The sequence below is a fragment of the Drosophila montana genome, unplaced genomic scaffold (assembly GCF_035044405.1).
Source record: "Drosophila montana isolate Dmon_TW-CO22-7 unplaced genomic scaffold, ASM3504440v1 contig_3747_1, whole genome shotgun sequence".
NCBI classification, from domain to species: domain Eukaryota; kingdom Metazoa; phylum Arthropoda; class Insecta; order Diptera; family Drosophilidae; genus Drosophila; species Drosophila montana.
The window spans coordinates 6,454-22,352 of NW_026998633.1; the positions used below are offsets into that span (position 1 = coordinate 6,454).

The window sequence follows — 15,899 nt, forward strand, 5'->3', positions numbered from 1 at the left end:
ACAGTATGCATATATATATATGTATATATATATATAGATATATATATCGTAATGATTATACAGTATGGGTTGTATATAATATTTAACATATATATATATAGATAGAGCGTGGTATGGTATATATGCATATATATATAATAATTATCATTATAACATAAACGTTGTTGAGTTTATCGAAAGTATTTTTTTGTTGTCGGCTAAATTTTGTTCGCTTTTTGTTATTCATTTCTTTTAATTAGCATTTTCAACTTTAGCAAGTATTTTTTTATAAAGGGTTTTAGTCCTCAATTCGTTGTTGTTGTTGTTGCTGTTATTGTTGTGGCGTCTTGAGCAGCAGTATGTCCTTTTTGCGCGTCCGACCGGCGCTGGCATTGAGCCGCTGATAGAAATAGTTGCGTCCGATTTTGCGCTGCAATTTATAAAATTTGCCCGCTAGGAACTTGGTTATGCTCTGCACATAATCGAGCACATCTTCGTGATCCTCCAGCAAATGTATCGAAATGATGTCGATTTTGATCTTGTCAAAGGGCAGCGTCTGCAAGATCTGCAAGGCAAACGTTATATATTAATCAAATTTCTCTGTTTACATATAGGGTATATTCTTAGCTCACCTCCAGCTCATGCCCCTGCACGCCCAGACTGAGCAGATCGTATTCGGTGCGCTCACATGCCAGCATGATTGTGTAGAGCGGAAAGCATTTGACACGCGAATTGAACCACGACGTCTCCTCGTCGTGCAAACTATTTATGCGCACATCCTCATTGTGTATGGTTATCTGCGGAGAGTTGGTATTGAATATATTATTTATTTATATTTCGCATTTATTTTAATTATTCGATTTTTAATTGCAATTGACTGCTCACCTCTTTGGGAAAGGGATTGGGCGAAACGCAAGCATGCACCACCTGCATGCGCTGCCGTTGCGCATTCTGTTTGCGCAACGCGAAATACCAGCGCGGCTCCGGCTCGACCAGGACGCCCATCCAGTTGAGCTGATCGCTCAGCCAGGGCGCCGTTATCAGATGCGCCAGCGGACCGCTCAGCGATTGGATGACCGCGCCATTCAGCTTGCCACCGACCAGGTCGGACACATAGTTCGCCAGCTGATCGGCGACGCTGTTGCCGCTGCCGCTGCCACTGCTGCTGCTGCTGCTGTTGCCCGTGCCGGCGGGCGGTACAGCTGCGCTGGCAGCTGGCGCCTTGCCCGAGCTGGAGACGGTGCCGCTTTTGGCCATATACATATACTTGCGCATATGGATCTGGCGCAGGAATGCAATGAGTGCGGGATCGTCTTGCGCCACGCTGTTCAGCTCGTAGTCGCGCGACATGTTTAGCCGGAATTGCTGATGCCGGATTTCTGCAAGAAAAAAAGAATTATTAGCACAATTAAAAAAACTTTCCACTAGGGGGCTCGAACCCGCGCTTCTGGGTTCATTTCGTGAACTTGCAAGGACCCGAGTTCGAGGCGCACTAAAACAATTTTTTTTTAATTAAATAAATTCTATTTTATCTACTATCTACTTATATTTTAATTGAAAAATAAAATAAAATTGAAAATGTAAATAAAATAAAACATTATTTGAATAATCTTAAGGCTCGGATTTTTTTTCGCAATTTTTCAAGGCTCGGCCCGGTTCGAATCAAACCCGGTTTGCAGCCTTGATTATTGGCATTGTTTCTTTGTTGTTGTTCAGCTGGGCAATTAGATTTAATTAAAAGTTGTTGCACCACTGGACGCTGACCAGCAGCACCAACAGCAGCAGCAGCCGTCGCCTTGCATGGGGCATGGCGTGCGCTGCATCCACTTCGATACGCTCGGCTGCCAATTGTGGCGCATTGACCAGATTTGCATTGATCAAATTGAGCACGCGCGAGGGAGACTCGAGGAACGTCTTGGCAATCGAAACACTGACAGCAACATTCCACTGACAACAACATTCGCTGCAACAATGTAATATTCATTCTTCTAATCGCTTTTGTATTTACAATTTACATGAGCAATTTGCAGGCAAAGTAGGTTTCATTTATAGCTTGCTTTAAATTCAAAAGCATTCCTGTTGCAGGTTACAAAGAGCTTTAGCATGTGTTTCATTCCAATACGTTCCAGTTTTGAATAGTGGCCATTCCATTCTCTTAAAATCTATTCCAATTATGAAATCAGTTTTCGCTAATTAGAAATGCCCTGACATTTTGGCATTAATTTTTGGGTAAAAGTGAGAAGTGTGTGGTCTCAAATCGAAGGTTAAATGCCGTTGCCAAAAGCGGAAAAAAACGTAACAAAAAAAATAGACGTCAAGAACTTTGGCAACGACCTCACCTGACTCAAATGAGCCTTGAAACTATGCCGGCGCGCTCGTTGGGGACCGGCCGGTAGGCCCATAAAATATAATGAGCGCACGGCCTTTGATATTTAGTTCATGAGCCAATTTCCCTGCCCTTAAGTACAAGTGCTTGTAATGTATACAAGTATATACATATATATATATACATAAACAAGCCCAACTATTTGTAGTTTAAGTTTTAGTTTCAGCGTATTTTATTTGCTTTTCACACTTTCCTTGCGCCAATTTCCACTTTTTGTTTCGTTTTGGCTGACCGTTAGCGGCTGAAAAACAGCACAAAATGCTCGTTAAAGGCAAAAGAAATTAAAATATAAAATGTAGTCGTAATTGTGGCAAGTGGTTGGGTTCGACAGCTAACTGCAAGGGCCATGGCTAGAGAGGGCCATAGACGGGTTTCCAGCAAAGCCCAAGAGGCGTGTCCGCGGTCCGCCTCGTGTTTATGTCGCAATTAGAGTGAGGTTAGGTACAATGTGGCATGGAACATGCAAATGCGAATGCAAATTGGGCAAATGCAGGTGCAAGCTGTAAAACTTTAGGCAACTTCTGTTAAACTAACTCATTCTGGTTAAATTACAAACGAAAAATGTAAGTATTTATTCGCATTTATTTGATAGGTTAATTGTGAGGTTAGGTACAGTGTGGCATGGAACTGGTAAATGAATGGAACACGTAAATGAAATTTGAGGCATATAAATATATAATATATATACAAATACAAATTTATTTAAGTATTAATTCACATCTTTTTAACTTGCACGCATTAATTGTGAGGTTAGGTACAATGTGGCATGGAACATAAATTTGAAGAAAATGTGAAAGCTTCAAGCTTGTTATCTGAACTGAGTAAATGATGTAAGCCACATGAGTTAAAAACTTTTTAGATCTGATATTTTAATCTTCCGGAACAAATCGGAATGAAACTGCCTAATTATGAATAAAAGTAACTATCAAGAGTTTCAATGTTTGATATAAAGTTGTAAAACTGTAGACCGTTTGATTTTTTAAATTTAAGAAATGAAATTTATAGTTAAAGTTTAGAGTACAGTGGGTAACCAAGTGGAATGGAACACTCTTTCATTGGCCATATTAAAATTATGCCACTATTTAAATGGACTTATTGAACTTCTATTGATTTTCAAACCTAATAAATATACTTTTTATGGCTGCATATAATAATAATCATAATCGATAAATCAGACCCATTTTTATCGTTTTCTTTTTTTTATTTTTTGGTGCCATTCTTTTGGCCTTCTGCAGTTAGTCAGCGTTTGGGGCCAGGCCGAAGATCGACCTAGTTAGATTAGGCACGGTTCGGCGCGTTAAGGCCAATAAATCAACGCCGTGCGCCGTGCGTTATATATTAGCTGTTGGCACAAGCAGAAGACAACAGGCAGTTACAATTTAGCGATATTTAACAACAACAACAGCAACAGCAACAGCAAATACAATTGGCTCTTATCACACACATGGAAACGGGCCATTTTGAATGGGAGCTAAACAAGCAATTACACGTCAAATGAGACCCGGACTTGAATGCGCGGAGTTGTAGAAATCAATAATAAAAGTGGCAATAGAAATGAATTATACAACAACGAAACGAGGGAACGGGCAACGGGTAACGGTGGCCGGGCTAGGGGCACACGCAATCCAGGCCATATACAAATATTATACAACAAGGGTAACAGAGGAACAAAAAAAAAATAAGAAAAAAGTTTTTCCTTTTTTCATTGGCCCCCCGCCCATTTTTATTGCTGTTTGAATATTCTTTAAGCGCTCTCGTAATTGAAAATGCATAAAAGTTGTGCGGCTTTTGTTGAGTTATTGAATAGGGCGTGGTGCAACGGGGCACAACTTTTCTGCGACTCAGAGCTACCCCTGGCAAAAAGTCCGCGCCCTGGGGCAGCCATCAGTCTCTCAGTCTCTCCGGTCTCGGGCTTGACGTCTTTAAGTTGGCCGCCGCCGTCGCCGCTTAACCGCAATTAAACGTTCCTTCGAATTATTTTTTGGGCCTTGCCCCGTCATTTGTCTTGCCACCCTGACGACCATTGTACGAGCCGACGCCGTCAATTCCCTTGTCGCTCGTCGTGCAAATTAGAAATGTCAGCGTTTTTGACGCCGAAATTGCTGAGCCCGAGGCCAGATTAAACTTCTTTTTTTCGCCCTTTTTTTTTTTTGGTCTTCCTTGTAATTGTTCCAATGCGGATTACCATATGCTCGCATTTAACGGTTTTCAGGCGCAGCTGTCTCTGTTTCATTCCACTTCATTTCATGACGTAAACAAATTTGTAAGGCGCGCGTTTAACTCTGAGAGGATCAACGGTTGTTGAGCTTATCTTAAGCTTTGCCAAGTGCATTTGTATATGTTTCATTCCATTTCATACCAGTACATTTCATTCGATTCTTTTTTGGTTTGTATTGTGTATTTTATCAATACTATTTTCCTCTTCTCCCTCTAACTGTTTTATATCTCTGTAATATTTCAATGAGCAGCTGTCTCTGTTTCATTCCACTTTATTTCATTACGTTAACAAATTTGTGAGACGTGTGTTTAACCCTGAGCTTATCTTATTATTTCCCAAGTGCACTTGTATATGTTTCATTCAATTTCATTCCACTCAATTCCTTTTTCGTTTATATTGCGTACTTTATCAATACTGTCAGCCTCTATTTCTCCCTCTAACTGCTTTATCTCTCTTTAATATTTCAATGAGCAGCTGTTTTGTGCTCCATTCCATTTCGTTTCACCCTATCATATTGCATATTCTGAGCCTAACCCATTTTCTGCTGGTAGACCCATCTATAAACTATTCAACTTAACCTCTAATCGCCCAATTGCCGTTGAGTTCATGTAATGCGATCTCCCGTTCCTAATAATAAACTGTCTGTGATATCAGATTTCTACCTCTAATAGTGGGCATAAATTTTCTTTTTTCCTTGACTGTGTATGTGTGTGTTTTGTTTTTAACTGTATTTTATGGAACTGCGCTGCTCGGTTGTCTCATAAAGTTGGCGCACTTTCCTTTCAAATTACGGCCAGCCGCGTTAATTAGTCCAAGTTTTCACTTGAGCATTTCATTTCATTGCTGTCGCGTTACGTTTTCATGTCGGGGTGCAGCAGCAGCAGCAGGTGGGAGGGCGGGAAGTGGTTGCCCGAACAAATTACTAAATTGTCGGCGTTTTGGCCAAAAAATTGTCGTTGACCATTTTATGAGCCCAGCGCCGGCAACTGTTTCGCAAAATAAATACATTATAATCAACTTTATGGCCATTTTGTGACCGAAAAGTTTTTTTTATATATATATATATTGAAAAAATTAGCTTAAGGCGGGACGAGGCAATAGACAATGTTGGGAATTGGTCTGGTCTTAAATATTTGACAATAGCGAAATATTGGCAATAAAAAATGTTGTCGGATATTAACTCGAAATGGAAAATTTAAGTTTATGGCAAATGTATAAAGCATGCAATTTTTATAGGAAATGGTTGGGGTAATTAAATTGAAATGTGTTTCATTTCCATTTGTAGCTAAATTGACAAACAAAATAATCGTGGTTAATTTAAATACTATTAGAATTTTATGTTTATTAAAAGTAACTTTAAAAACAGATCTTTGATTGTATATGAAATGTGTTAAGGATGCGTTGAAAGTAGTTAAATTGTATTGTGCTTCATTACCATTTGTACCTAACCTCGCAAAACTATAAATAGAGAAGATAATGTACTAAATTATATATGTTTCATTTCCATTTACTAAACAAATAAAAAAATATTTAAAATGAGATATTAGATTGTGTATGAAATGTCTGAAAGATAGGTCAAAGTTATAACAATTTATGTTTCATTACCATTTGTACCTAACCTCAAAAAACTACGAATAGCGGAAAAAATGTATCAAATGATATATGTTTTATTTCCTAAAATCTATATACTATAAATATATATAAGTGAAAGAGATTTGAAATAGACACATTACAAATTAAACAATTTGCATGTGTTTCATTTCCAACTATACCTAACCTTTAAACAAATATCAACGAATATTTAATTTTGTTTTTATGAAAAAGCAAAGAAAACAGACGATTTCAAATTGAATTGAAATACATAATTTAATAATGTTACCATCTGAAAGCTGTATTACTGACAAATTTGCATTAGAGCTGCGTGACTTGAAGGCTTATCGCATGGCGATTGCCCCAATTGAATGCGGATTCTCATGGTGGAGGCAGAGAGGGGCCCAGGCGGAGAATAGTGCAACCTCACACGTTGCAGACGCCGACAAGAAATTGCGCAATTGCTCAAGTGAAACGCGCGGGGGTTGCAAAAAAAAGAAAAACCTGAAACCCGAATGCGGGTGGCTTTGAGCCACGTTCCGAATGAGACGGCGGCGAAAACCATATTCAGTAGATGGCAGCATGGCGCATGCTGTGATAATGCTCTTTGAGCTTTGCTTTTCAAATTGAGCACTCGCTGCGCTTCGCTTGCAAAGGGGGGCAGCAGCAGCAGCGGGTAAGTCGCCGATCTGTGATAGAGCGTCGAGCGGGGGTGAAAATTATGAATCACTAGACGACGACACGGGACACGGGACAGACGGCGATGACATCCGGTGGGGGCAACAAGCCGTGGCAGAACAGGGTCAGGGGTTGATTCTAGTTGTACATGTGGCAAAGACTTTGCTTTTACAGAGGCAGGCAAACGCGACGGGCGGCAATGCGCTGTGCCACAGATTGGGGGTGTGGCATGCAACTACTTGTCGCAGCGTGCTGCTGCTTAACGGGAATTAAGTCATTAGTGTGCGGGCGACTGTGTGTGTGTATGTGCGTGTGTGTATGCATGTGTATGCATGTGTGTGTGTGTGAGTGTATTCCCTTGTCTATATCAATTAAAGCCGCAATTTGCAAATTGCTCGAGAAGTGTGAAGCTAATGCCTGATTAACATGATTAATGGCACGATTCGATTACCGATTCGACACGCCCCTATCTCCCCCTCCCCACCCCCGTCAGACAACGCTCTTGGCCGTAAAAGCAAGCGAAATATAAATAAATAAAACGGCAGCCGTCAACGTGTTTACGCCAAATGTGACAACGTTTCAAGATTTGGGCTAATGCGATTTATGCGCCGCTCGCCGACTGTTTGCGGCAGGTGCAGAGGGGCTAATGACATTTGCCAGACGAGTGCAGCACGGGCGACGGCGACGTCTAGAATCGTGCAGATGCGCCACGCGATGTCAACAAATGTGTGAAATGTGGCAACGTTGGCGCCACGCCTACACTGCCACGCCCATCTTTGAGTGGGCGTGCCAGTAGACAGTTGCAAAAAGGCGCGCCACGGAGACGATAAGTGGGATATATGTGGAGAAAAGGTGAGTGTAAGGGGACAGAGACCAAGGGAGGGAGAATGAAAGAGAGAGAAAGGATGAGAGAAACAAATAGGGGAATAAATAGAAAATGGAAGAGAGGATGGCCGTAGAAAAGAGAAAATAACTAAGAGAGTGAGTGATAAATTCGGAGAGAAGTGAGAGTGAGAGAATAGAGAGAGTGAGAAAATAGAGATAGAACGTTAAAGAGCAGAGAGGAAGTGAGAGAGAATAAGAGAATATAGAGAGAAAGAGAGAGAGAGAATAGAGACAGGAGAGAGAGAGAGAGAAGAGAGAGAGAGAAGAGAGAGAGAGAAGAGAGAGAGAGAAGAGTGAGAGAGAGAAGAGAGAGAGAGAGAGAAGATAGAAAAGAGAGAGAGAGAGAAGATAGAAAAGAGAGAGAGAGAGAGAGGAGAAGAGAGAGAAACGAGAAGAGAGAGAGAGAGAGAGCGAAGAGAGAGAGAGAAGAGAGAGAGAGCGAAGAGAGAGAGTGAGAAGAGAGAGAGCGAGAAGAGAGAGAGCGAAAACAGAGAGAGAGAGAGAAGAGAGCAGAGAGCGAGAACAGAGAGAGAGAGAGGAGAGAGAAAGCAAGAACAGAGAGAGAAGAAGAAAGAGAGGGAATATTTAGTATAGAGCGAGAAGCATATTCGGATTGAATCATCAAATTCCAATTATATCATAGAAAATACATTGCGTATCTCAAGAATTAGATATAAATATTACAATAAAAGTGCGAATGCAGTACAATTTAATTAAATTAACTATATTATATATCATATAGCTAAATATTATACAAAATGCTGTAAAGGGTAGCTTTAAAAGCTTTAAAATCGATTCACAGTCTTCTGATAGGCATGACACACTTTATAAGAAAGGTTTCTCACAGTTCTGCAGAAATTTCAGCATATTAATAAGCATTGCAATAGGTGCAAAAACATTTCATCACAATAAATATTGCAAAGTTGGATAAAGTAAGTCAAGAGATGACTAAGAAAACTCTTTGTTCCGATTCGAATTAGTTGCAAGTTACTTTACAACAAAGACATAAGATAAGGTTCGCAATTCGTAGAGATATAGATAAGATAAGCAAAGGCAATTGAGAAATGGGAATAGATAAAAAGAGTTCTATCATTTTTCATTGAACCGCACCGACACTCATCATACGATCATCATTATAATTATAATTATTATCATCTGGATGGATCATGGACAAGTAGCGCTCAAAGCTGAAACGTGACATTTACAACGAGCTCGGGGATTGTGTAAAAAGAGGCCGAGGACGTTCGCGATAGAGAGAAATGTTGTAACAACAAGAAGAGCGTGGGCAAGCACAAAAAAATAAAGAAGAAAAATAACCAATGGTTAGTTTGGAATTTTCATTCTGTAAAGTCATGGTCGAGGTTATTTTTTTTCTTTTTCTGTTTGTTGGGTGAAAAACTGAAGCAGAGTCTAAAAGAATTAAACGCAAAGCCGCAAGAATTTGTCACTTTAATAAGCGCATTTGGGTTCACATTCTTTTAGACATTTTTTTTTTTTTTGTGGTTTGTATGATTTGAAGTTTTTTTTCTGTCTGGTTTAGGCCAATCGCAGCACGGCGAAACGTGTTCAAATTTATATGCAGCTTAGCGGCTCGGGTAATTTATGCACAGCATGCTCATATTTGTATTATTATGGCTTATGAATCCGTATGGCTCGTATAAACCTAATAGAGCCATCAATGGGGCCATAAAACTAGAGCTGCCAGATAGCCAGCCAGGGAGACAGCCAGCCGAGCCAAGCTGTCAAGCTGTTCTGGCCAAGTGGCAGCTGCCACGCCCAGCAGCAGCAGAAGCAGCGCAACGGAGCCAAGCCCCGTCTAGTCGATGTGGCGGCACAGTCAAAAAAAAAAGAAAGCAACCCACAGAACTGTAAATTGGGTGGCAAACAGCTGACTGACTGGAAGACTGACTGAAAGACTGTCTGATTGACAGTCTGTTTAAGGCAATTTGGCAGCGTCTTTATCGACTTTTAATTCGCTGCACAATTTGCATATATTTTCATTCTTAAGACAAAGGCGCTAAGGCAGCAATCGATCCCCAGCAAAAGGAAGCCCAAAACGACAACAACAAAAACTGCGGACGACAACGAGCTGCGAAAATTACTTGTACTTGAGCGGAATTTACAATGCACTTCTTGGCCAGGCAGCGCACAGTGGTGCGAGATGTTTAATAAACCAAACAAAACAAATATCGATAAAGTCAATCGATAAACGATAAACGAACCAAAACAAACGATAAGTCAGATGCAAAAAAATATAATATATTATTAGTAAATTACACACTTTTATTATTTTTCTCTCTTTTTTAAGTTCTCTATAAATAATAGATAAATGCAGGGTCAACAATTTGGCAAGTTCATTTTGAATTTTATAAAAACCTTTTCATTTTCACTTACAACTTTTTTTTATTTCATGATCTTTTGTTCTGAATAACTCATATGACAAATTTTACATGAACTTCGGGTTCTGGGCAAACACAAAGCTAATCTACGGAAAAATCTTGTTTGTCTCTTTCAAAAAAAAAAAGAAAGGTATATAAAAACGGGTGAAAAATAAACTAATATAATATACAATATTATTCTGCAAGCCAATATTTAATGGTTTATAAAAGAGAGAAAAATAAAGCAATATAAAATACAATTTTATCAATTTAATGATTTCTGAAAGGACTTGCTTTAAGGGTTTATAAAACACACATATTTTAAACTGTTTTAAAAAGCAGAAAAGCAAAAATAAAATGTTAAATGTAAATGTTAGCTAAGATTCCAATTTTTGAATTATTTAAATTCCAATAAAATAAAAATAATATATCGTTAATCATGAAAAATGACGAAAATTTCTTTGTCGCTGTTGAGTCAAGTGTTATTAGCAACAAATTTAGATGCATTGATTAATTTTGAACAGTTTTGAACGTATTTTGAGTCACTGTGCAATCAGGCTGAGGCTGTTTAGCAGCTGCATAAGCACGGGCACACACACAATGGATTGTCATTGATATTTTGGAACTCTCTGGAGTACAGAGAAAGAGGCGCGTGTTTAACCACTCGTACTTCGCCCTTAGTCACTTTGGGGGTATGAATCACGCAATGCTGATCCATCGGGCAATACTACGAGAGGCCTCAGCAGCGGCTGGCTCTTTATCATATGCAAAACAATTTTCCTTGTCCGCTTTCATTGAGAAACGGCACAAATTAAGCAAATTTATTTTGCCCTGTACTAGAGGCACGAGCAAAAAATATATATATATAGCCACGTACTATATATATATATATATATTCCACATTGGAATCGGCGACGTCGCGCAATAACAAAATATTTTAGCGAATTAAAAGAAAATTGCCTCATCCGACAGAGGCTGTCGCGTCTGTCTGGATATATAATTTGGATAGATGTAACTATGCAGCAGCCAGTTTACAAGGCAAATCAGCCAAGCCATGAGTCATACTTGAGTAAATCAACTAACAAGGTTCTAAAAGCTAACTAACTAGTGTGTGGGGGGAGGAGGAGTAGGAGGGGTGTGTAACTATCAATTAAGACAAGGTTTCTTAAATCAAGCAAGTGCATTTCTCTTGACTGATCAAGGCATATTATATGATAATTCCGGAAAATTCCTCTATCAAATAATTGTACAAATTAGATATTTGTTACCTCTTGCTTTTAGTTTTCTTATCATCAATTATTATACTTTTATAATAAATAATTTTGCATTTTGATGTCACATATAAATTTATCATTAATATAACTTTTCTGTTGGGTTTCTGGAAGATTCTGGTCTATACGAACTCGCATTCAGCATTTCAGAGTTTTACTTCCTGTAAACTCTGAGATTGAGGCTTTAAGAGTTATGATTCATATCCATGATTTGAGAATGTTTAGGAAATTGTAATTAACTTTAGCATTCCAAAAGTCTGCTTGGAAATTCAATAAATAACTAAACTATTTATGACTTTTTTGTTTATAAAGATGCAGTTTCTTTGCAACTACATTTTTCTGATAAACTACAAATAGTTTTTGCGTGATGCAGAGAAATCGTTGGGGAATTACGTTCAATATGCCTTGTGGCTTAAGTCAAAGGTAGAAGATACGAAGATACAAGATATATACTATTTTATTAGAAACTTTAAACATATAACCTATTCAAATTACAAACCAGCGACCTCTTTTCTGTATACAATTTAAACCAGCGACCTCTCTCTAGTATGCGTAAAAGAGGTCGCTGGTTCAAATTCAAGGGCAATTTATAGTTCTTATACTATTAATTTTATTCAATTTGTATGTAGGTTTAGCTTAGTTTTGTTTATGTATACAAAAGAGAAGTCGCTGGTTCAAATCCAACAGCAATTATCGATATTTATGGCTTTTATTTCATTCAATGTGATTTCTCATAAGCATTAAAGCAGTAATAAAGAGTTAGGACAGAAAATTCATCAATATTATCAAGTATGGGTTATCTTTGTAAGGGGTATCTAAAAGTCCCGCATGCCGCCCACTTACTTGCAACAGTTCAGGCACAATTTAGGCCCCGTTGCAGTGCCCATGCTGGCTGTAGCTGTGGCAATTGCTGTTTGAGCCATTCATCAAATGGCAAATTAGAAATTCTTTTGGCGTTGCAGCGCGGCAACCTTTGTAGGCGGCACGTGTCGCCGCCGATGACGTTATGACAGCAGCTGCGCCACGCCTGTTGCCAAGTGAGACGTCATCGGACAACTTTGTTGTTTGTTTTTGTTGTTGACAGGAAGCGCCACTGCGCCAAGCCAAAGTAATAAAGAGAAGAAAAAAATATGAAAACAGAGGAACCCAAAAACCAGGAACAAGATCTATGACAAAAGATGCGCTAAGCACAAACTAAGCAGGGCAGGCCGCAGACAGCAACAACTCGGCGCCCGGCTAGTTAGAAGGATGCGTAAACTAATCTGAAAAGTGTGCCCAGGAAAGGACAGCAGGCAGCCAAAGGCAAACACAGCCTACATCCGGTGGAAGCACACACATACGCAAAAAAAAAAGAAGAAAAAAAAGAAAGAAAACTTATATGAAAAAAACCCAAAAATTTAAATGAATAAACGCGCTCACAGAAAAAATAAAAAAGATAAACAGATGAGACATATGCCAAAGATATCAAATTTATATTAAAATATATATGACAAGAGAGAATATTAAATACCCTAACAAATAAAGGAAAGCGTGAATTGTCAGAAAGTTATACTTTTTTACAGATTTTAACTGTGGTATATGTAGGATATAGTTTTGAAAGCTGGATACATTTTGTTAAATATTAGGAGTTTAATAAAGCTTAAAATTGTTAAATTAAGCCTAAATTTCTGTTAAAATAAAAAGCTTCATCAACAAAAACTCCTTATTTTTATTGGTCAAAAGGTTGCTCTTTGATATGGTATTTTGATCTGAACAAAATGAATACATAATAGGACTCGTAATTGGTGATTTTATCCCTAAAAAAGATGATTAATTCATTCCGACTGATAGTTGCTATGGCAGCTGAAGGGTATATAGTAGTTATCCGATTCGGCCAAGTCGAATTAATACACTTTTGAAAGCAATAAGAAGCATATGTACGAAGTTTTATGAAGACAGCTTTACTGTGAGCTTAGTTCACATAGATTGTTGAAATGAAACAATGCCAAATGGAGTTAGAAGTTGACTTCATATAATACCTGGTCATTTCCTATATATATGATATATATGTATATATATACTTGCTTAAGCAAAAGGAAGCTTCTGTACAAGTCTAACGGAAAAAGCTTCAATGGCAGCTCAGTTGACATAGGCACAGGCAGAGTTTAAACTTGACTTGACTGTTATTGATGCTGAACAAGAATATATAAACTTTAAGGTATGCCTTTTATCAAGCTGAATAAGAATCTATATAATTGAAGGTATGCCTGCTGCTACTCGCTTGTTCATAGATATATAATACCCTGAGGTAAGTGTATTGGAGGTGCAGGGGCCAGTTGGACTTTAGCTTAGAACGTTTTCTCTCACCTGTCGTGTCCATGTAAACAATTAACGTGGCAAAGACCAGCGCAAACGAGAGCAGGCACAGGAAAATGGGCAATAGCTGGCGATACGGTGACGGGCTGAAGCGCGGATCAAGTTTCTTGCTCTTGAAGGAGCTGCCGGCGGCGGCGGCGGCGCCACAGCCCGCTGCAGCAGCGGCCGCAGCATGATGATGATGGTGATGATGATGATGCTGCTGCTGATGTTGCTTCGGCTGGTGGCGACTCGACTGCTGATGTGGCTGGTGTGTGGCTCCGACTGTTGCTGCTGCTGCTGCCGCTGCCGACTGCTTGTGGCAGCAATGCGGATGGCTGTGCTGCAGCTGCAGCTGCAACGGCGCCGTTCGCGTGGGCGTCGACTGCGCCGAGGAGACAGTGCTAGCCGAGGGCGAGCTCAGTACGCTGCTCAAATCGCTAATGGAACCAGTCAGAGCTGTCGCCGAGGCGGCCAATCCAGCACTGGCGCCCAGTCCGCCTCCGCCTCCCCCTCGGTCCAGTTGTTTGTGTGGCATTTGTCGGCTGTGGCGCTTGTGGCGCAACTGCACATGGTCCGTCTCATCGTAGCCATTGTCTTTGGTTGTTGTTGCTGTTGTTTGCCTCACAATCGGCTGCGGCGTTTGCTGCTGCGGCGTTTGCTGCTGCTGCTGCTGCACGCCAAAGTTGACATCGTCAACATCCTCGCACTCGATGTCATCATCATCGTCCACCGCCGCCAGATTTGTTCGCGTCGGCTGCGTTTTGCGCGTGTGGCACGATTCGCTGCCGCCAACTGTGGCTGCTGTCGTTGGAGTTGCCTCTGCTGCTGCTGCGGCGGCTGCTGCTGCTTTGGCTGCCGCTGCTGCAGCTGCTAGCGCCGCACAGCTTCTGCTTAGTGTGTACTTTTTGGGCGTGACCTTCCGCCTGCTGCTGCCACTTGTGGCAACTGTGGAGCTGCTCGGCGCTGCCAGCTGCTCAGCGGCCAGCGCTGGATGCGCCGAGTACACTTGCTGTGACATGTTTAACAAAATCTGCTGCTACTCTCTCGGGTTGCTCTCGCGTCGCTTCTGCTTCTTCCGCTGCTCCTGCTCCTGCGTGTCCTGTTTAGCTGGTTAGCTCCTCCGTTGGCTGCTGTGGCTAATGCCGCGTTTTCTGCATCCTGGCAACCACACGACTGCAAAAGAGTAGAGAATCCAATTAGTTTTGAGTGCTTGGCTTAAGAGCTGTTAACTTAGTTATGGCGACTTAAGGTTACCCTATAATTGTTGAGAGAATATATTTTATTTTTACATATAACATATTAATTATTATAATTTAACTACACCAACCAGATTTAGTCGCCCATATTGTTTGCTTTGCTTGAGCCAAACGCTTTTCATAAAATACCAGCCTTGATATTTACACGCATTTTCCGCTAGTTACGGTGAAATTGTAATAATCCAGACAAAGCTTCAGACAGACTCATTTTCATAACTTTGAACTTTCATCCGACATATTTTCATTCAAATGCGTGAGTTTTTAAAAATAATTAATGAGTTTTTGCATAAGATCTTTAAACAAATTAAGAGTCTATCAAATGAATAAACGAAAAAGTGCATAAATCCGTATTTCACGCATTTTTCACAGTTGAAAGTGGATTGAAAACACAAAATAAGTAAAAAACTTAAATTTTGGTGGATAAATTTGATTTTATGTGCATAAGAACATGGAATAAAAAACAATTTTTTATTCATGGATACAAAAGAAAAACAAATAAAATTATTTGAAATAGAAATAATTATTGCAATTTTAGGAATTAAAAAATTTAATTGAGTAAACTGAATGGTATGAATGGTTATAAATTTGTTTATTAATTCAGGAAAGTTCCCAAAAAAAAATATTTAAAAATGATTAATCAATAATAAAAATATTAAAATAAATTCGAAATCTTGTGCCAACTATACATACCCTATCCTAACTAAATGACACAGGGCATATACATATAAAAACTAATTTGGTAAAGTGCATTGAACTGAATTCAAAATTGAACTGAGCTCAGAGCCTTTTCAGCATCCTTCGAGCATGTGTGTGATTGAGTGTGTGTGTGTGTGCCATTTGGTAATCTTTTGTTAGCTGTCTGCTCGGCTGCTGTCTGAACTCATTTGCTGTTTTATGAATAGGCAAAAATACATTCAGAAG

General features: G+C 39.6%; 1 protein-coding gene across 1 annotated transcript in view; it reads right to left on the reverse strand.

Moving 5' to 3' along the window:
• Positions 1-291: 291 nt before the first annotated feature.
• S (Star) overlaps positions 292-15,899 on the reverse strand; it is a 37,103-nt gene continuing 21,495 nt past the window's right edge. Inside the window, exons 2-5 of the mRNA XM_064695364.1 lie at positions 13,732-14,895; positions 865-1,358; positions 612-776; positions 292-544 (exon numbers count right to left, since the gene is read on the reverse strand). Coding sequence (XP_064551434.1) covers positions 311-544; positions 612-776; positions 865-1,358; positions 13,732-14,740 — 1,902 coding nt within the window. The 5' untranslated portion in view covers positions 14,741-14,895 and the 3' untranslated portion in view covers positions 292-310. The remainder of the gene's footprint in view (positions 545-611; positions 777-864; positions 1,359-13,731; positions 14,896-15,899) is intronic.